Here is a 22,769-nt window from a genome sequence, read left to right on the forward strand (position 1 = left end):
GCGGACCGTCTAGTCTTGCACTTGTTGTCATTCAGACTCTGCCTGAGCAGCTCTTGGTTGCTTCTGACCTAACGACAGAGCATTCAGTGTTGAGCGCGGGGTCGTGCTGCTTTTGTGTTGTTTTGTTTGTGTTGTCATGGCAATTTGACTAAGCGCTCCTGTTAAGGTCGGCTAGGCACGGCAGGCTTTTCCAAAAGACCTCATTTGAAGTAATAAGAGGCTGCCGTCAAACCATGACAACCTCCGTTCTTGAGCTCTTAATTGGGACGTTTGAATGCTACAAAACATTTGGCGCCCTCTGGTTTGTTGTTCTCCGTCTCTTTATTAATGAAATCAACAGTCCGTGCATATAAGATGTGAAATTGTACAAGATGAATATATTCTTGCAGGTTGAATACATATAAGAGACACAGCATCCTGTTCCTGTGGCAATTTTGTATTGGGGGAAAAAATACACTATTTGGTGCATGTGTTTTTTTGGTTTAAATGCCATGGAAACCCTTAACCGCCAAATAATAAGGCAAAAATAGCATTTTCAAGGCAAATATATGGGGTTTTAGTCCCCTGTGTTTATGGGGAACAGTATTAATAATGAAGATAAAAGAAATCAAGTTCAGAAATACTTGTTTTTTTAACTAGCAGTATACACTGTCTTAGCAGGCACTTTCTATGTTGGACTAATGTTCTTATCTTTGAAGTAATATGAACTAAAATATGATGAGCTGTACTTCAGAACAAGCAGATTGGACTTAACAAAATGCAGTTTTACTTACTCAATGCGGCTTTACAGGTCAAATCTTTTTCTTAGTTACGTTAGCACATTCGTTATTTTAAGAAGTAATTATTGGTACATTTCATACTTTGAGATACTGTAAGGCAATTGGTCCAACATACATTGATTTCAGATATGTAGTTTTTTGGCAGTGTTGTTGGTGTAAAATGAACAGGCTTACTTAACAAGTCACATTAAAGAACATTACATGATTACGCTTGCACAATGCAACATGTCCGAAAAAGAGTAGAAGGAAACATATATAATTTAATCCCACCAAGGGCTGGGCGGTATACCGTTATTATAATTAATACCGGTGTATGTTTGAGACAATACCGCCATACCGGTATCTTTTGATGTGCCTTTCTTACGGCCGTTTGCTCTTCTCTGCGTTTGTTGGCTTACTCCCGCCCCTTGCGTGTTTACGTAGGCTTCTGACGCACAACGACACACCACAAAAAAACTTTTCAAAAGAATACAGCGCCCCCGTGCTGACTCATTGACTCCCGAGTGATGCAATGCTTTGGTCACCGACTGCATTTGGCTATTGGTGAGTGACTACAGCTTTATTTAAACATGCACCAATTTGCTTTGGAACAGACCTGGGCATATTAAAGCCTGGGGCCCGCCGGACATTCCCAAATAATTTTTTTTAGATCTTTAAGATGGAAACAGTAGCTGCCATTATGATGTGCAGTGAAGTCTTGAACTATACAAAGTATTTCAATGGTTGGAATCTGCGCTTTTGCATTATACACTACAGTAGTTACTATGGTAATCTAAGTCACAGCAGCTCAGACGAGGTACCAAGCAGTGTGGGCGGGGAGCGTTTCCACAGAGTGATTCTAGAGCGGCCAGCCTAAAATGCGGGTGTCAGGGACACACGCGGAAGGAGATTATTACAACAAAGCTTAGTGATACATCAGATTGTAGGGTTTTTGTTTTTTTTACCCTTCGCATTCATATTTCGCTGTGTTTGTTGCATTTTTGTTGCGTTTCGCTTGATTGTAACATATGATGTTCGAATGGGGGTGTGATGTTAATATGTTGTCAATATTCAGTGTTTTATCGTTCATAGTTAATAGTGTAAATCCCTTATCATAGCCTTAATTCTTATTTTAGGCAATATAGTTGATGTAAACATTTTTTCTGCTTGCCATAACCTTTTTTCAATTTTTTCTAATAAATTCACATCATCAACATTTACACTGCACTTTGTGCATTGATAAAAATAGTCTGCATTACTAATAATTGTATTTTTTTAAATGTGTTGGCCGTCACACATAACGAAACCCACACCCCACTGCTCTCATGTGCGCTTTATTGCAGCCGCCGTACGGAAACTATGTCCGCGTATTTAAAGTCCTGGGCACCCCATTTATTTAGTTACACTCATTAAACGATTATTCTAAGCAACAGGATACAATTTAAATTAATCAAGTTAATTGATTAATCATTGCAGCTCTTATGAACATGAGTTGAAATGAAAAATTCTAATTAAATAAGTAAACATGATACATAAATAACAAAGAAAAAAAAAAGCTTTAAAATAAATTACTGAAAAAAGAAAAAAAATCTGTTGCATTTTAACTATTGCTATCAAATGATTAAAAAAAAAAAAAATCAGATCACACTTCCGAATCTGGACTATATAATTTCAATTAATTTAAAAAAAGACCCAGCATCGCGTGGACATCGGGGGCGGTACCTCTGGATTGGCAGACCGGGGTGGTGGTTCCTCTCTTTAAGAAGGGGAACCGGAGGGTGTGTTCCAACTATGGTGGGATCACACTCCTCAGCCTTCCCGGTAAGGTTTATTCAGGTGTGCTGGAGAGGAGGCTACGCCGGATAGTCGAACCTCGGATTCAGGAGGAACAGTGTGGTTTTCGTCCTGGTCGTGGAACTGTGGACCAGCTCTATACTCTCGGCAGGGTCCTTGAGGGTGCATGGGAGTTTGCCCAACCAGTCTACATGTGCTTTGTGGACTTGGAGAAGGCATTCGACCGTGTCCCTCGGGAGGTCCTGTGGGGAGTGCTCAGAGAGTATGGGGTATCGGACTGTCTGATTGTGGCGGTCCGCTCCCTGTATGATCAGTGTCAGAGCTTGGTCCGCATTGCCGGCAGTAAGTCGGACACGTTTCCAGTGAGGGTTGGACTCCGCCAAGGCTGCCCTTTGTCACCGATTCTGTTCATAACTTTTATGGACAGAATTTCTAGGCGCAGTCAAGGCGTTGAGGGGATCCGGTTTGGTGGCTGCAGGATTAGGTCTCTGCTTTTTGCAGATGATGTGGTCCTGATGGCTTCATCCGGCCAGGATCCTCAGCTCTCGCTGGATCGGTTCGCAGCCGAGTGTGAAGCGACTGGGATGAGAATCAGCACCTCCAAGTCAGAGTCCATGGTTCTCGCCCGGAAAAGGGTGGAGTGCCATCTCCGGGTTGGGGAGGAGACTCTGCCCCAAGTGGAGGAGTTCAAGTACCTCGGAGTCTTGTTCACGAGTGGGGGAAGAGTGGATCGTGAGATCGACAGGCGGATCGGTGCGGCGTCTTCAGTAATGCGGACGCTGTATCGATCCGTTGTGGTGAAGAAGGAGCTGAGCCGGAAGGCAAAGCTCTCAATTTACCGGTCGATATACATTCTCATCCTCACCTATGGTCATGAGCTTTGGGTTATGACCGAAAGGACAAGATCACGGGTACAGGCGGCCGAAATGAGTTTCCTCCGCCGGGTGGCGGGTCTCTCCCTTAGAGATAGGGTGAGAAGCTCTGCCATCCGGGGGGAGCTCAAAGTAAAGCCGCTGCTCCTCCACATCAAGAGGAGCCAGATGAGGTGGTTCGGGCATCTGGTCAGGATGCCACCCGAACGCCTCCCTAGGGAGGTGTTTAGGGCACGTCCAACCGGTAGGAGGCCACGGGGAAGACCCAGGACACGTTGGAAAGACTATGTCTCCCGGCTGGCCTGGGAACGCATCGGGATCCCCCGGGATGAAGTGGCTGGGGAGAGGAAAGTCTGGGCTTCCCTGCTTAGGCTGCTGCCCCCGCGACCCGACCTCGGATAAGCGGAGGAAGATGGATGGATGGATGGATAAAAAAAGACCCCACTATTTTGACACAATAGCAATGTATTGTCAGAATGTCATCCTGGAACATTGTTTAAATGTTTTTGATTTGAATTGACGTCATTAATTTCTTCATAACTCATGAATTTATTTGTCCGTATAAATTGATCTGATCACTTGTCGTATAAAAAGCGGCGCCGCCTTACCACCCACCAAAATAATGGCGTGATTAATCTACGTACACACATGATTAATGCAATCATTTTCTGTGATTAATTCTCTATTTTTGAAAGCCCTAATTTGAATTTTTTTTTTACCATTTTCTGTATAAAAATATGACATTGTTGGTCAAATTATTTTTAAAGTCATGTTTTTAGAAACATTGACTTATTTATGTTTGTTTAGAAGTACACAGAAGGTTGATGCAACCGTCAACCTGCTCAGACTCTGACTGTAAGCGATGACATCATGTCAGTCTGAGGACTCTTCCATATAAGGTCATCCATCTTACTCGACTCGACGGCATCTGTGGCTTTATCGCGAAACACTTCCTGTTACACGACTCATCATGTGCAGGACGGCCATGACCCCTCCTCCCTTAACGCCGCACTTTATACTGGCGGGGGGGGGGGGCAGGAAGTTACACAGCAGGCGAGATTAGCCGCGTTCCCAATAATCCATTTAAAAGAGTATGTCAAGGGACTACTTTCATTCGCCTCCTTTTTCCTGTCTGTCGTGTCAAATTGTCCCCGTGCGACGTACCTTTTTTAAACACAGCACTCGCTCGCCTCGTGAAGGATTGCGTTTTGGCAGAAGTTTATCTGGAGAGGCACCTTTGGGTTGTAAATCTAGCTGGGGAAAAAAAAACAGGCTTTCTGTGAATGTATTGTCTATAAGCCTTTAATATCGCCTTCTAAGTAGACACTGAAAACAGAGCAATCTTTATTGTTATTCTACGTCTGTATTGGATTATGGCAATGTAAAGTTAGATTTAAGACACATGAAAGAGGACTGTTAATCTGTCCAGGCTTGTTTGCTCTTTTTATTGCACATCTTGAGCAGGCACATATCTTCAAAGCCCTATTTGTCGTACTAATTTCAATAATCTGTATTGTGCTTTAAAAGCAGGCCCATGGATAAATCAGGCATGTATCGTGCACTATAGAGAAGATTTTCTGACATGCCTGCTGAAGTATGGAGCAGCTTGTCATTACACGGCAGTAAAATCAGCAATGTGGAGGATCACTGCTATTATGTGGCTGGAATCCCATTCATGTAAGAACACTTTGAGAGAGACCCTAATGCATTTATGTCTTCTATATGCAACTTTTAAGTATGTTCTGGTAAGCTAGTTTGCATTTAGAAACTGTTTTAAAATATTCCATTTTACGGCGTTCAAACCAGCCCCTTTAAGAATTTGCAACTGTGCCAATTATCCTGACAATTTATTTGCTGCAACAACCTAATCAAACAAGCAGAATAAGTTTAGAACTGGGGTCTTTAACATTTTCCAGGCAAAGGGCCCCCAAACTGATGGAGAGAAAGAGCAGGGACCCCCTACCTATACATCTTGTATGAAATTATGATTGTATTTGACATTAAACTGGTCCAAAAGGTACCTTGTTATCGTGCAATACTGTAACAGTATTGTTCTGTTAATAGCGAGCTGGCAGCTTGTGCTCTAATCGCCAGCTGATAACTAGAGCGCTAATCGCTGGCTGACAACTAACATGCTAATTTCTAGCTGGCAACAAACATGCCCATCACTAGCTAGTAACTTGTGCTCTAATCACTAGACGACAACTAACATGCTAATCACTCGCTAGGAACAAGTGTGATAATAGAGAAAGCAACTAGCCCTTGAATTGCTAGCTGATAACCAGAGCACTAATCGCTAGCTGACAACTAACATGCTAATTTCTAGCTGGCAACAAACAGGCCAATCACTTGCTGGTAACTAGTGCTCTAATCACTAGACGACAACTAACATGCCCATCACCAGCTGGTAACTAGTGCTCTAATCACTAGATGACAACTAACATGCTAATCACTCGCTAGGAACAAGTGTGATAATCTAGAAAGCAACTAGCCCTTGAATCGCTAGCTGATAACTATAGCGCTAATCGCTGGCTGACAACTAACATGCTAATTTCTAGCTGGCAACCAACATGCCCATCACTAGCTGGTAACTAGTGCTCTAATCACTAGACGACAACTAACATGCTAATCACTCGCTAGGAACAAGTGTGATAATCTAGAAAGCAACTAGCCCTTGAATCGCTAGCTGATAACTAGAGCGCTAATCGATGGCTGACAACTAACATGCTAATTTCTAGCTGGCAACAAACATGCCCATCACTAGCTGGTAACTAGTGCTCTAATCAATAGATGACAACTAACATGCTAATCACTCGCTAGGAACAAGTTTGATAATCGAGAAAGCAACTAGCCCTTGAATCGCTAGCTGATAACCAGAGCGCTAATCGCTGGCTGACAACTAACATGCTAATTTCTAGCTGGCAACAAACATGCCCATCACTAGCTGGTAACTAGTGCTCTAATCACTAGACGACAACTAACATGCTAATCACTCGCTAGGAACAAGTGTGATAATCGAGAAAGCAACTAGTCCTTGAATCGCTAGCTGATAACTACAGCGCTAATCGCTAGCTGACAACTAACATGCTAATTTCTAGCTGGCAACAAACATGCCAATCACTTGCTGGTAACTAGTGCTCTAATCGCTAGACGACAACTAACATGCTAATCACTCGCTAGGAGCAAGTGTGATAATCGAGAAAGCAACTAGCCCTTGAATCGCTAGCTGATAACTAGAGCGCTAATCGCTAGCTGACAACTAACATGCTAATTTCTAGCTGGCAACAAACATGCCAATCACTTGCTGGTAACTAGTGCTCTAATCGCTAGACGACAACTAACATGCTAATCACTCGCTAGGAGCAAGTGTGATAATCGAGAAAGCAACTAGCCCTTGAATCGCTAGCTGATAACTAGAGCGCTAATCGCTAGCTGACAACTAACATGCTAATTTCTAGCTGGCAATAAACATGCCAATCACTTGCTGGTAACTAGTGCTCTAATCACTAGACGACAACTAACATGCCCATCACCAGCTGGTAACTAGTGCTCTAATCACTAGACGACAACTAACGTGATAATCACTCGCTAGGAACAAGTGTGATCATCTAGAAAGCAACTAGCCCTTGAATCGCTAGCTGATAACTAGAGCGCTAATCGCTGGCTGACAACTAACATGCTAATTTCTAGCTGGCAACAAACATGCCCATCACTAGCTAGTAACTTGTGCTCTAATCACTAGACGACAACTAACATGCTAATCACTCGCTAGGAACAAGTGTGATAATAGAGAAAGCAACTAGCCCTTGAATTGCTAGCTGATAACCAGAGCGCTAATCGCTAGCTGACAACTAACATGCTAATTTCTAGCTGGCAACAAACATGCCAATCACTTGCTGGTAACTAGTGCTCTAATCACTAGATGAAAACTAACATGCCCATCACCAGCTGGTAACTAGTGCTCTAATCACTAGACGACAACTAACATGCTAATCACTCGCTAGGAACAAGTGTGATAATCTAGAAAGCAACTAGCCCTTGAATCGCTAGCTGATAACTAGAGCGCTAATCAATGGCTGACAACTAACATGCTAATTTCTAGCTGGTAACAAACATGCCCATCACTAGCTGGTAACTAGTGCTCTAATCGCTAGACGACAACTAACATGCTAATCACTCGCTAGGAGCAAGTGTGATAATCGAGAAAGCAACTAGCCCTTGAATCGCTAGCTGATAACTAGAGCGCTAATCGCTAGCTGACAACTAACATGCTCATTTCTAGCTGGCAACAAACATGCCAATCGCTAGGTGACAACTAGAGCACAAATTGTTAGCTAGCAACTAGATTGCCAACCGTTAGCCGACCGCTAATAGCTCGTTGGCAACCCGCGCTCTAATCGGCAGCTAGGCAAGTAGTGTGCTAATCACTATATGACAACTAAGACGCTAATCACTAGCTGAAAACAGTCGCGATAATCGTTAGATGTCAACTAGCGCGCTAATCGCTTGTCAGCAACCAGCCCTTTAATCGCTAGCTTGCAACCCGAGCGCTAATTGCAAGCTAACAACTAACCTGCCATTTGCTAGCTGACAACTAGAGCGCAAATTATTTGCTGGCAACAAGAGTGCTAATCGCTAGCTGACAACTGGAGCGCCAACTGTAAGTTTTTTCCGGTTGATTTTGGGTAAGCATGCCAAGCTCTGCGTCTTCCTACTCCATTTTGGACGTGCTGTAATGTAACAACTGTAAATATGTGATGCAATACATCGTATCGTATGCATGTTATGAACATTGGATCGGAAGTAAGTGCTCTGGGAAAATAAGTTCCGGTATTGCTTAAAATGACCAAAATACAGTAAATATTGTACATATTACATATTTTGTATTTTATATATATATATATATATATATATATATATATATATATATATATATATATATATATATATATATATATATATATATATATATATATATATATATATATATATATATATATATATATATATTTGCAGCGTGTATTTAAAATGTTGATGGAGGGTTTTGAAGTTGTTTTAGAGGGCTTTGAAGGCTACAATTGTGACTCCCATTAGCCGCATATTGCAAGCGTTTTTTTAATAATCTTTAGAATCCAAAAAGAAAGATGTGTGTTCTTGTCTCTTATGATTGTGAAGGATAGGCAAAATTCCCCAAAAAGTGCAGTTCCCCTTTAACTTATCATAAATGCTCTGATTAACACATACTACAGTACAGTCCAAAAGTTTGGACACACCTTCTCCTTATTCAATGTGTTTTCTTTATTTTCATGACTATTTACATTGTAGATTGTCCCTGAAGGCATCAAAACTATGAATGAACACATGTGGAGTTATGTACTTAACAAAAAAAGGTGAAATAACTGAAAACATGTTTTATATTCTTGTTTCTTCAAAATAGCCACTTTTTGCTCTGATTACCGCTGTGCACACTCTTGGCATTCTCTCGATGAGCTTCAAATGTTAGTCACCTGAAAGGGTTTTCACTTCACAGGTGTGCTTGAAGCTCATCGAGAGAATGCCAAGAGTGTGCAAAGCCGTAATCAGAGCAAAAAGGGGCTATTTTGAAGAAACTAGAATATAAAACATGTTTTCAGTTATTTCACCTTTTTTTGTTAAGTACATAACTCCACATGTGTTCATTCATAGTTTTGATGCCTTCAGGGACAATCTACAATGTAAATAGTCATGAAAATAAAGAAAGCGCATTGAATGAGGAGAAGGTGTGTCAAACTTTTAGCCTGTACTGTACGTTAACGGCTGAATCTCATACAGTTGCCAGCCAAAGAACAACTTGAGTCTCTCATTAGTGCTAGGTCAAAAAACATTGACATTACAAGCATACCAAACAGACTGGACAAGTTGGTAGAGAAGGCCAGTAACGTGGTGGGAGTGGAGCTAGACTCCCTGGCGGTGTTGTCAGAGAGGAGAAGTCTTGCAAAACTCCTAGCCATTATGGACAACACCTCCCACCCACTACACTCGGACCTTGCGGGGAGAATGAGCACGTTCAGTGGAAGGCTCAGACTCCCAAAATGCAACACGGAATGACACAGGAGGTCCTTCATTCCGACAGCCATCAGACTGTATAATGCATATGTTCCTTCTTGACTGCACTTAAAGGCCTACTGAAAGCCACTACTACCGACCACGCAGTCTGATAGTTTATATATCAATGATGAAATCTTAACATTATAACACATGCCAATACGGCCGGGTTAACTTATAAAGTGACATTTTAAATTTGCCGCTAAACTTCCGGTTCGAAACGCCTCTGAGGATGACGTATGCACGTGACGTAACCCGGGGAACACGGGTATGCCTTCCACATTGAAGCCAATACGAAAAAGCTCTGTTTTCATTTCATAATTCCACAGTATTCTGGACATCTGTGTTCGTGAATCTGTTGCAATCATGTTCATTGCATTATGGAGAAGGAAGCTGAGCAAGCAAAGAAGAAAGTTGTCGGTGCGAAATGGACGTATTTTTCGAACGTAGTCAGCAACAACAGTACACAGCCGGCGCTTCTTTGTTTACATTCCCGAAAGATGCAGTCAAGATGGAAGAACTCGGATAACAGAGACTCTAACCAGGAGGACTTTTGACTTCGATACACAGACGCCTGTAGAGAACTGGGACAACACAGACTCTTACCAGGATTACTTTGATTTGGATGACAAAGACGCAGACGTGCTACTGTGAGTATGCAGCTTTGGCTTCTAAACATTTGATCGCTTGACCGTATGTGCGCAACTTTTTTTTGCGTATGTACGTAACTTTTTTAAAATATATAAGCTTTATGAACCTTGGGTTAGGTGAACGGTCTTTTGGGCTGAGTGATTGTGTGTGTTGATCAGGTGTTTGAATTGTATTGGCGTGTTCTATGGAGCTAGGAGCTAGCATAGGAGCTAGGAGCTAGCATAACAAACACGCAGGTGTTTTTATGCAGGATTAATTTGTGGCATATTAAATATAAGCCTGGTTGTGTTGTGGCTAATAGAGTAAGTATATGTCTTGTGTTTATTTACTGTTGTAGTCATTCCCAGCTGAATATCAGGTCACCCCCGGCTCTCACAGCATCTTCCCTATCTGAATAGCTTCAACTCCCCACTAGTCCTTCACTTGCACTTTACTCATCCACAAATCTTTCATCCTCGCTCAAATTAATGGGGAAATTGTCGCTTTCTCGGTCCGAATCTCTCTCACTTCATGCGGCCATCATTGTAAACAATAGGGAACTTTGCGTATATGTTCAATTGACTACGTCACGCTACTTCCGGTAGGGGCAAGCCTTTTTTTTATCAGATACCAAAAGTTGCAATCTTTATCGTCGTTGTTCTATACTAAATCCTTTCAGCAAAAATATGGCAATATCGCGAAATGATCAAGTATGACACATAGAATAGATCTGCTATCCCCGTTTAAATAAAAAAAAATCATTTCAGTAGGCCTTTAAGACTAGTTTAAAGTTATCTTCATTGAAAAGTACAGTGCTTTTCCTTCAAAAATAAGGACATTTCAATGTGACCCCAAACTTTTGAACGGTAGTGTATATATATTATATTATTTATTATTATTCTTCTCTAATGTGAGCGAACTGTGGTGCTGAATTTCCCCCAGGGATCAATAAAGTACTTTCTATTATATTCTATTGGTTGTGGACCACCTCTTATTTTTAGTTTTTTTTATTAACCCTGACATCGGTGTGGTTTGTCTCGCGTTCGCTGGAATTTTTGTCATGGGACCAAAGCCTGCGCTGAGCAGTTTTTCTCTTACATATTTATCATTTCGGCATGTTTTTGAAGTCATTTTTAACACTTTTCTGTGTCTTTGGTCTGTGTATCGTTCACCTTTTAGCTGAATCACGCCCGAGTTCACTTCATTTGCATTCCCTGTGAAACCCTGGCCTGTATTTACGAAATGCATGTCCGCCACAAACTTGGTATTAAACACAGCCGCCCATGTATAAAAGGCGGCATTCTGAGACTATTACAAGACTTCCCAGGCCTTCGTGTCTCCCAGTAGTTTACCATATATAGTTGTACATATTATTGTCCCTGCGGGGCAGGCATTCTTTGTCACTCTCCATTAGTTTAACAAGCCACAAACACGCTACTGCCGAGAGAGTGAGCAAACAATCTGGAAATTTCAATGTCTGCAGCTTTCCCTGAGCCAGGTTTCGGAAGGATGCCAGGACGATTGTATACCGTGCACTGTGGAGCAAAAGGAGGCGTTTTATTGCGAGTAAGTGAGTCAAGACAGACGCCATAAAAAACCTGGCATTGAGTCACTCGAGGCATTGTGCAGCAAACACCTCACAAGTAGTACTTCCAGCAGCTTCCCCGAGTCACCGCTGTGTTTGCATAATCCTCACTTAAGACTCTGACGTGCCAAGTGATCCCAGGAAGTGTGACTCCAAAGAAATGACTCACTGTCCGAGTTCTTGGCCTCCACCTCTTGTCACTTCCTCATTCCTCCCAGCTCCTTTCCACAATTGTCCATGTTGAACACAATGGACGCATTCTTTTTGCCCCATTGTCTTCTTATTTTCACACCAGTGGAAACCATTACGCTACCGAACCTGAATGCAGACACAGAAGGTGTGAATTTATCCCAACTTAACAAGGCAATGGACCATCCTATTTGGCAAGTCAGCAAAGTTTATGTTGAGCCCAGTTGCACAAAGCAAGTTAGGGCCAACTGTTGAAAGGACCCATAGTGTCCTGATGACTGAATTTTCATTAAAGGCCTACTGAAATGATTTGTTTTATTTAAACGGGAATAGCAGATCCATTCTATGTGTCATACTTGATCATTTCGCGATATTGCCATATTTTTGCTGAAAGGATTTAGTAGAGAAAATCGACGATAAAGTTCGCAACTTTTGCTCGCTGATAAAAAAAAGCCTTGCCTGTACCGGAAGTAGCGTGACGTCACAGGAGCTAGGATTCCTCACAATTCCCCGTTGTTTACAATGGAGCGAGAGATTCGGAGCGACAAAGCGACGATTACCCCATTAATTTGAGCGAGGATGAAAGATTCGTAGATGAGGAACGTTACAGTGAAGGACTAGAGAGGCAGTGATGGACGTATCTTTTTTCGCTCTGACCGTAACTTAGGTACAAGCTGGCTCATTGGATTCCACACTCTCTCCTTTTTCTATTGTGGATCACGGATTTGTATTAAACCACCTCGGATACTATATCCTCTTGAAAATGAGAGTAGAGAACGTGAAATGGACATTTAAAGTGACTTTTATCTCCACGACAATACATCGGTGACACACTTAGCTACTGAGCTAACGTGATAGCATCGTTCTCAAATGAAGATAGAATCAAAATAAATAAACCCCTGACTGGAAGGATAGACAGAAGATCAACAATACTATTAAACCATGTACATGTAACTACACGGTTAAAAATTCTCAGCCTGGTAAGGCTTAACAATGCTGTTGCTAACGACGCTAAGGCTAATTTAGCAACTTAGCAACCGGACCTCACAGAACTATGATAAAAACATTAGCGCTCCACCTACGCCAGCCAGCCCTCATCTTCCCATCAACAGCCGTGCTCACCTGCGTTCCAGCGATCGACGGCGCGACGAAGGACTTCATCCGTGGGTTTGGCGGCAAGCATCAGCTAGGCGTAGTAAGTAGTCCTTGTTGTGTTGCTGTAAGTATTGTACTTAGCCGCTAATACACCGATCGATCCCACCTACAACGTTCTTCTTTGCAGCCTCCATTGTTCATTAAACAAATTGCAAAAGATTCACCAACACAGATGTCCAGAATACTGTGGAATTTTGTCGAAGAAAACAAGAGGTTTCTGTATCGGGTTCGACGGGGTCCAACCACTTCCGTGGATTCTGTGACGTCACGCGCATAAATCATATCCAAAGGAGTTTTTCAACCGGAAGTGTGGCGGGAATTTTAAAATTGCACTTTATAAGTTAACCCGGCCGTATTGGCATGTGTTGCAATGTTAAGATTTCATCATTGATGTATAAACTATCAGACTGCGTGGTCGGTAGTAGTGGCTTTCAGTAGGCCTTTAACACCTTCTATTTACCGTATTTTTTGCTCCTGAAAATGAGTCTTATTCTCCATCAATTAGTTTTTGAAACATGGTGCAGGTATCAGGATAGGATAGGTCTTTATTGTCATTGCACAAGTACAACAAAACTTTGTTTTCAGCACAAACCCGTTCAAGATTAGACAAACAAACAGTGTACAGCAGGGGTCACCAACGCGGTGCCCGCGGGCACCAGGTAAGGACCAGATAAGTAGCCCGCTGGCCTGTTCTAAAAATAGCTCAAATAGCAGCACTTACCAGTGAGCTGCCTCTATTTTTAAATTGTATTTATTTACTAGCAAGCTGGTCTCGCTTTGCTCGACATTTTTAATTCTAAGAGAGACAAAACTCAAATAAAATTTGAAAATCCAAGAAAATATTTTAAAGACTTGGTCTTCACTAACTGACAAAGAAACAGATAACAGATTTGGTGTCCAGTTCAAAGTGTGACATGATTTATTTAAAAATTTGACAGTTGACTTTTGTATTTTACATGAGTTATTATTTGTACAAACATGGTGCAAAGTAATTCATGATTTAAAAAAAAATGTTAGTGGCTAGTTAGTTAAAATGGGATATTGTGATTTCACAAGACTGTCTTAGAAGTGATCATTTGAAAATGTTCAATTTTTAAAATGTGCACTTAGAGAAAATATAAAAATAAAGTGTTGCATATTGATATTTATCTGCTTCTATATATATTTATTGTGAGAAATCATTAAGATGATCAGTGTTTCCACAAGGATAAATATCATTAATTATTAATAATAACATAAAGTTAAAGGTAAATTGAGCAAATTGGCTATTTCTGGCAATTTATTTAAGTGTGTATCAAACTGGTAGCCCTTCGCATTAATCAGTACCCAAGAAGTAGCTCTTGGTTTCAAAAAGGTTGGTGACCCCTGGTGTACAGGGTTACAGAACAGGAACGCTGATGGGTCGCCACAAGGAGCCCCGCCCTGTAAAAGATGGGGAAAAAGGTAAACGCTGGGGAAGGATGAATAAAAAAATACAATCTAGACTGGGCTCCTGAGGGGGCCCAGTCTGGAGTGGGAAAAAACCTCCATAGCAAAGAAAATATACATATTACAACGTACATCTTGAGATATCTAGCAACAGAGGGGAGGGAGTGGGGGGGTCATGGTGGCAGGCCGCAGCCCTCAGGCGCTGCCCATCCTTCCATCACCCTTATTTGCGTCTAGGGCGTTGGATTGGGGGTGGGGTATGTATGTGTTTGTGGCGTATATTTTTGTGGATGCATGTGTGTGTGTAAGCCTGCCGCGTGTCTCTGTTCCGCGGCCTTGATGTCGTGCAGCCGATAAGTCCAAAGTCAACAACAACAGGTGTGTGTCCATGAGAGACAAAAAGGTAGTTTGTTGTGTCTTTTTTTTTTTTAATAATTAAAAAAAAAAAAAAAATCTATTTTTTAAAAATGAGAATCGATTCTGAATCGCACAACGTGAGAATCGCGATTCGAATTCGAAACGATTTTTCCCCACACCCCTAGTGATTCTTATGTCATTAAGTTTTTGAACATTCCATTGGTATGGTCCTGGTTTCTGGTTATTATCTTTTGGGCTCTTGAAATGGGAATCCCCCCCCCCGCTACTTCACAGCGTCATCTGTGGTGTATAAACGCTAAATGACATGTAGACATTTAGGTCATGATGTGAGCCCTCTTATCTTCCATTCTTTAGCAGATTACCTCCGTCATGGCCCTGTCACGATATGCACGCCTGTTTTTCAACACCTTCGCCCCTGATTACTACCATCTGACTCCCAACACACCTTAGTTTCTTCCCGTCACACTCTTTCATACTTGGGAGGGATGACGCAAAGATAAGATGGAACAACGCCAAAGTAAAATCACACGTTTGCAATGTTCTCTTTTGTTACTGCATAATAGCAGCCAGCATGGTCGGACAGGTTTCAAGTTGATTAACAAGGTGGGGCAAGTGATTAGTATCTCATGATCTCACATGACAGTTTGGACTTTATTATTTCCTCGTATTTTGCATTATTTTCCACTTGCTGCTTGTCACCATTACCCTTCTGGTCTGGGTACTGTTTTTCTCATCTGTTTCCTGATTGGGAAGCAGACTACACAGCTGTTCCTGGTTGTCAATCAGAAGGCTTCTCATGCCTGGATCATTTTGCTTTGTACCTTAACGTTCTGCATAGCTTTCCCTTTCCCTGATTTTTTTGTGCACTTCGCTGCTGCACTACTTGTTGGTTTTCTCTAATTATAGGGTTTTTACCTGCTGTCTCTGCATCCTTGGGTCTAGATCAGGGGTCGGCAACCAAAAATGTTAAAAGAGCCATAATGGACCAAAATAGGGGGTAGCGGGGGGTGTATATTGTAGCGTCCCGGAAGAGTTAGTGCTGCAAGGGGTTCTGTTTTTTTTTTTTTTGTGTTTATGTTGTGTTACGGTGCGGATATTCTCCCGAGATGTGTTTGTCATTCTTGTTTGGTGTGGGTTCACAGTGTGGCGCATATTTGTAACAGTGTTAAAGTTGTTTATACGGGCACCCTCAGTGTGACCTGTATGGCTGTTGATCAAGTATGCTATGCATTCACTTATGTGTGTGAAAAGCCGTAGACATTATGTGACTGGGCCGACACGCTGTTTGTATGGAGAAAAAGCGGACGTTACGACAGGTTGTAGAGGACGCTAAAGGCAGTGCCTTTAAGGCACGCCCCCAATAATGTTGTCCCGCCAGATTTTCGGGAAGGGCTCTGAAATTCGGGAGTCTCCCGGGAAAATTGGGAGGTTGAAACCGATACCGATAATTTCCAATATTTTCCATTTTAAAGCATTTATCTCTACTTTGTACATTAACGTGCTGCATAGCTTCCTTGCGCTTCCTGTGCCGTGTTGCTTTTTTGTGCACTTCGCTGCTGCACTACTTTTTGGTTTTCTCTAATTATATATATATATATATATATATATATATATATATATATATATATATATATATATATATATATATATATATATATATATACCTGCTGTCTCTGCATCCTTGGGTCGGCAACAAAAAATTATATTGGACCAAAAATAAAATAAAAAAAATCTGTATTGAGCCGCAAAACATTATAGGCCTTATATAAGTGTTATAATGAAGGCAGCACATGATGTACATGTCTATCTTAGCTATAATAGCCTACTATCAAAATGACTATGTGTCGCAGGCTGACGCACATCTTAATTGACAGAAATGTTGAAATGTAATACTTATTCTACATATTTTTACAACATTGGAAAACATTAGTAAAACTGAGGCTTCTCCAAGGATGAGATAACTCCTGGAAATTACTGGTTTAGAATCACCAAAGGTATAGATGTGTGTGTCCAAGTTAAAGGAAACGGCAGGCTGTCTTCTTCTAATGGATTCATTACAATCTTTGCAAGCTGGGTAATGTTTGTGGTGGTCTATAACGGCACACAAACAACTATCAGAAATGCAGCCAATATTACATACAGAGTCATGAGACATGCAAATATAAATTGAAAACACAGAGGACATAAGTAAAGGAAATTAAATTCGCTCAAATATACCTACAAGCGAGGCATAATGATGCAATATGTACAGTACAGGCCAAAAGTTTAGACACACCTTCTCCTCATTCAATGTGTTTTCTTTCATTTCATTGTGTTCTTTTTACATTGTAGATTGTCACTGAAGGCATCAACACTATGAATGAACACATGTGGAGTTATGTACTTAACAAAAAAAAGGTGAAATAACTAAAAACATGTCTTATATTCTAGTTTCTTCAAAATAGCCACCCTTTGCTCTGATTACCGCTTCGCACACTCTTGGCATTCTCTCGATGAGCTTCAAGAGGTAGTCACCTGAAATGGTTTTCACTTCACAGGTGTCATAGTTTTGATGCCTTCAGTGACAATCTACAATGTAAATAGTCTAGAAAATAAAGAAAACACATTGAAATGAGAAGGTGTGTCCAAACTTTTGGCCTGTACTGTACATAAAGCTATCCTAAATAGCATGTTAGCATCAATTAACTTTCAGTCATGCACTGACCAAATATGCTTGATTAGCACTCCAACAAGCCAATAACATCAACAAAACTCATATTTGTGCATTCATGCACAATATAAAAGGTTTGGTGAACAAAATGAGACAGAGGAGTGGCATAAAACACGTTTTTCTGTGGCAGCGTCGGAGAAAGTTGTACATGTAAACAAACTACAGTTAGTAGGACAAAACGGCGCTTGCCAAATACTCTCATCAGTGAAGTATGTTTAATCTTAACAGTGGGATTTCTAACAATTAAGGAGGTTTGTGTCATGTTTGTCCTCCTACAGAAACCATATTAAAACCAAAAATATATTTTTTTCCACCATCATTTTCCATTTTCATAGATTTTTGAAAAAGCTCCAGGGAACCACTAAGGCGGCGCTAAAGAGCCGCGGGTTGCCGACCTCTGGTCCAGATCAACAAGACCAAACAACAGTCCGTAACATGATTTGTTTTATGGTTGTCTGATTGGCTAAAATGACCTTATAAGGAGTTAATGTGCCACTTGTAAATCTTGTCCCTATTCATACACCGTTACTCATTCATTCAAGTCATATTTAGTGAACTGTTTAAGTTCTGCAGAACCATGAAGGCCAATTCACTTACTATTGTTGTGTTTGACTTCCGAATCATAACATGTTGGGGTTATGTTGTAATGAACTGTACTGTACATTGATGCAAGTTAACACACTTTTAACTGGTTTTATTTGCATTTTTGCCTGGGTCGTCACAGCTGACGGACGGAGGCAAAGCAGCCCGAGCCAAGATGAGTGTGGGAGACGTCATTCTGTCCATAAATGGCATCTCCACTGACAGCATGAATCACCTCGAGGCCCAGAACAAGATTAAAGCCTGTGCCGGCAATCTCAGCCTAACTTTACAGAGGTAAGAAATGCAGCAGGGGTCCTCAATTATATTTGTCTAAGGGCCAGGTTTTTGTAGCACACAGTATGCGGGCCGGATTGGGTTGGATGGGAAGCGGACTGATAAATTGTTTCAAAGCAAAAGGCTGATTAAAACATTATACATACACTACCGTTCAAAAGTTTGGGGTCACATTGAAATGTCCTTATTTTTTAAGGAAAAGCACTGTACTTTTCAATGAAGATAACTTTAAACTAGTCTTAACTTTAAAGAAATACACTCTATACATTGCTAATGTGGTAAATGACTATTCTAGCTGCAAATGTCTGGTTTTTGGTGCAATATCTACATAGGTGTATAGAGGCCCATTCCCAGCAACTATCACTCCAGTGTTCTAATGGTACAATGTGTTTGCTCATTGGCTCAGAAGGCTAATTGATGATTAGAAAACCCTTGTGCAATCATGTTCACACATCTGAAAACAGTTCAGCTCGTTACAAAAGCTACAAAACTGACCTTCCTATGAGCAGATTGAGTTTCTGGAGCATCACATTTGTGGGGTCAATTAAACGCTCAAAATGGCCAGAAAAAGAGAACTTTCATCTGAAACCCAACAGTCTATTCTTGTTCTTAGAAATGAAGGCTATTCCACAAAATTGTTTGGGTGACCCCAAACTTTTGAACGGTAGTGAATGCTGTACGGTATATGTGTGTTTGGGTTCCTTTTTTTCCAGGAACACTGATACCAAAAGTCACAATGTCCGATAGAGTTCTGAAAACGTTATGACAGACCACCTCAAAAAAACGGAATGGAATTTTACCATTTTTTACTGAATGGGACACCCAAAATGTGCATTACAATAAAGAAAGTGGGATTTACAATATTAACTATGAACAATATAACACTGAATATTAACAACAAATGAGCATCGCTCCTCTTGTACTTCTCAGACCATTTCCTCGATAGTTGTGTATCTTTTACAATCAAGCAAAACACAACAAAAATGTAAAAAAACAGCAAACCCTGGAGCGATAGTTGCTGGAAATGGGCCTCTATACACCTATGTAGATATTGCACCAAAAAGCAGACATTTGCAGCTAGAATAGTCATTTACCACATTAGCAATGTATAGAGTGTATTTCTTTAAAGTTAAGACTAGTTTAAAGTTATCTTCATTGAAAAGTACAGTGCTTTTCCTTCAAAAATAAGGACATTTCAATGTGACCCCAAACTTTTGAACGGTAGTGTATATTTACAGCTAAATGTGTACATACAATTTATACACACATACTCATTGGCCCCCCAGACACATTTTTTTCTCTCAATGTGGCCCCCGAGTCAAAATATTTGCCCAGCTCTGGACTAGAGACTTAAATGTTCAATATCTTGACGTAACTTGCGTTCAAAATATACAAAGCAAAAAGGTAAAGGGCTCCCATTATGAAAGATAATACAGCTTTAAATGAAGCTACTGCCATGTTGTAGAGTTCACTTAAAGTATTTACAGTAGGTTGACCACAGCCACAGCTATTTGGAGTGACTATAAGACACTCACAGGTTAACTAAATAGAGGCTTTAATTGAGCATTTAGAGTATAATGGCTGAGCTGTGATAGGCTCCAGTCTCCCTAAAAAAATGACTGAACAGAGATGTTTTACTTACACGGGGGTTTCAGTTTTAGTCTTCCTGTTCCTCTCGGCCAGCAAAGTGCCTAGAATGAAGTTCATCATAACAATGAGTGTGTATTGTTGTATTTGCATTGGACCATCTGCTTTATAACATTCTAAATTGTCCATGCAGACAATCTGTGGAGACTGGCTGGGTTCACTTAGGATAGCTCAGATCTGTTGAAGTCATCAGATCAGGCTTCAGCTTTGGTTTATGTCAAATCACGTTGAGCACATCAACTGTTCGTCTGCTTTGCCCATTTGGAAAAGGAAGAAACCTGGAATTCCATTGCTCATATTACAACATTCCTCAATGTTTGTTTTCACCACAACACAAGGAGGAGGAGCTCGGGAGCATCAAAACCTCCCGAATAAAACGGATGCCTTCAAAAATAACTACCCACACGTTGACTATAAAGGCCAAACACAGAACTCGTTTTACAGCCAAAAAGTGTTTAAGCACGCACGCGCTGTAAAAATGTGACGTGAGAAAAAGTCAGAGGTCTATCAGCACATTTAATCAAGAATGGAGTCTCCCGGTCTTAATTGTGGAAGAATGAGCTTAAAATAGCGCCATGCATGCCACAGCTGGGTGTAATCTTTTACGGGCAACAAAACATTGTGTTGACGCTGAACATTGTTTTTGGAGGCTGTAGAAATAGTTGGATGTTGATTAAAGGAACCCGAGGGTCCAGATGACTTAAATTTCCCTAACAAGTTCCCTTCATGTAATTTTTGCTCCCGAAAATGAATATTGCATTCATTTCCCACAATACTTAGTTATTGAGTACCAGTAACTAACTGTACTTGGAATGCCCTCTTTCCATCGATACATCTCCCCATTTTGGTGTGACGTCATCTACAGCAGTGTTATTCAACCACTGGTGTGCCGTGAGAGATTTTCTAATTTCACCTATTTGGGTGAAAAATATTTTTTGCAAACCAGTAATTGTAGTCTGCAAATGATGTGTTGTTGTTGAGTGTCTGTGTTCGGCAGAGTATAAGTAGGTGGCAGCCGGTGCTAATTGCTTTATAGATGTTGGAAACAGCGGGAGGCAGTGTGCAGGTAAAAAGGCATCCGATGCTTAAACCAAAGATAAACAAAAGGTGAGTGCCCCTAAGAAAAGGGATTGAAGCTTAAGGAAGACTATGCAGAACGAAACTAAAACTGAACTGGCTACAAAGTAAACCAAAACAGAATGCTGGACGACAGCAAAGACTTACTGTGGAGCAAAGACGGCGTCCACAGTGTACAACCGAACATGACGTGACACGAAGAAGGATAAAAACAACTGAAATATTCTTGATTGCTAAAACAAAGTAGATGCGGGAAATATCGCTCAAAGGAAGACATGAAATTGCTACAGGAATAAGGCTGCAGCTAACGATTATTTTTCTATCGATTAATCTATAGATTATTTTTTTCGATTAATTGGTTAATCTATAGATTATTTTTCCGATTAATCTATAGATTATTTTTCCTTTTACCGATTATTTTTTATTTTATTTTATTTAAAATGAAGATGAAAAAATAAATGTAGGCCAGTTTTTTCAAAAGGCATGGTTTTTATTTACAACAAAAAAGAAGTATGGCCACTCAGTCAACAGTGACAACAACATGACAAAATATTCTGTAACAATGTAAACATTTAAAACTTTTAACATTTAACAAAATTAAAAGTAGCTTATTTGCTTTTTAATGTGCAAATATAAAAGTAAACCTCCAGTGCAAATCTTAATATTCTGCAATAGTATAAGCATTTCAAAAGTAAAAGTATTGCTTATTTTGCTTTAAAATGTGCAAAAATAAAGATAAACATCCAATACAAAAAAGTGCAAAACGAAATATTCTGTAACAACAGTGTAAACATTTCAACAAAAGTGAAAGTATTGCTTATTTGCTAAAATGTGCAAAAATAAAGATAAACATCCAATACAAAAAAGTGCCAATCTAAATATTCTGGAGCACTGTAAACATTAAGTATTGCTTTTAAAATGTGCAAAATAAACATCCAGTCCAACACAGTACACAATAACCAATTCTACTCATTCCAGGGAGTGACTAACAGTTGTAATGAAGAAAGGTTAGCATGTCTACGCTCAGAAGGGGTCAATGTGGCTGGAACTGAGAGGTAATTAGCCTTCACCTCAAGCCAGGACTGCGAGTGAGCTGAGCTGCAGTTTAAGTTTCAAGAAGGTCAACGGGCTCATAGTGATGTTACTAGTAGTTGACTGGGAGGTGTTTATTATCATTTGGGGAGAGTCCGCTGCCTGATGCTCACCTGCTAAACACCTATCTGCTAGACGCTGAAGCGCTGACTACGCACTGCTGATTGGCTGATAATGCTTTGTGTGTACCAATCAGATGGTTGTATGGGTGGGACAATGCTGCGTGCTGAGACAGAGACAGAAGGAGCAAAGCAGCTTGTTAACACTTTAGCAGCTAAAGTTAGCTTTAGCTTAGAAACTCGTTCGGTACACCCCCGTACCGAACCGAAAGCCCCGTACCGCAACGGTTCAATACAAAACACGTACCGTTACACCCCTAGCAGATACAAATGACACATTCATGTTTTTGTGTAATGATGACAACGTATGCTAACGCGGACGATTGACTAGTTGATGGTTTTCTTTTCAAATGTTCGTTCATAGCCGTTGTGCTG

The 22,769-nt window shown here is 40.7% G+C and overlaps 1 protein-coding gene across 4 annotated transcripts in view; it reads left to right on the top strand.

Annotated features, from left to right (window-relative positions):
• pdlim5b (PDZ and LIM domain 5b) overlaps nucleotides 1–22,769 on the top strand; it is a 131,712-nt gene that overhangs the window by 40,390 nt on the left and 68,553 nt on the right. For all 4 annotated transcript variants that reach the window (XM_062032182.1, XM_062032184.1, XM_062032180.1 and 1 more), the window contains exon 3: nucleotides 18,308–18,459. In XM_062032182.1, the coding sequence (XP_061888166.1) occupies nucleotides 18,308–18,459 (152 nt within the window). The remainder of the gene's footprint in view (nucleotides 1–18,307; nucleotides 18,460–22,769) is intronic.

The sequence above is a fragment of the Entelurus aequoreus genome, linkage group LG21, assembly GCF_033978785.1.
Source record: "Entelurus aequoreus isolate RoL-2023_Sb linkage group LG21, RoL_Eaeq_v1.1, whole genome shotgun sequence".
Lineage (NCBI taxonomy): Eukaryota > Metazoa > Chordata > Actinopteri > Syngnathiformes > Syngnathidae > Entelurus > Entelurus aequoreus.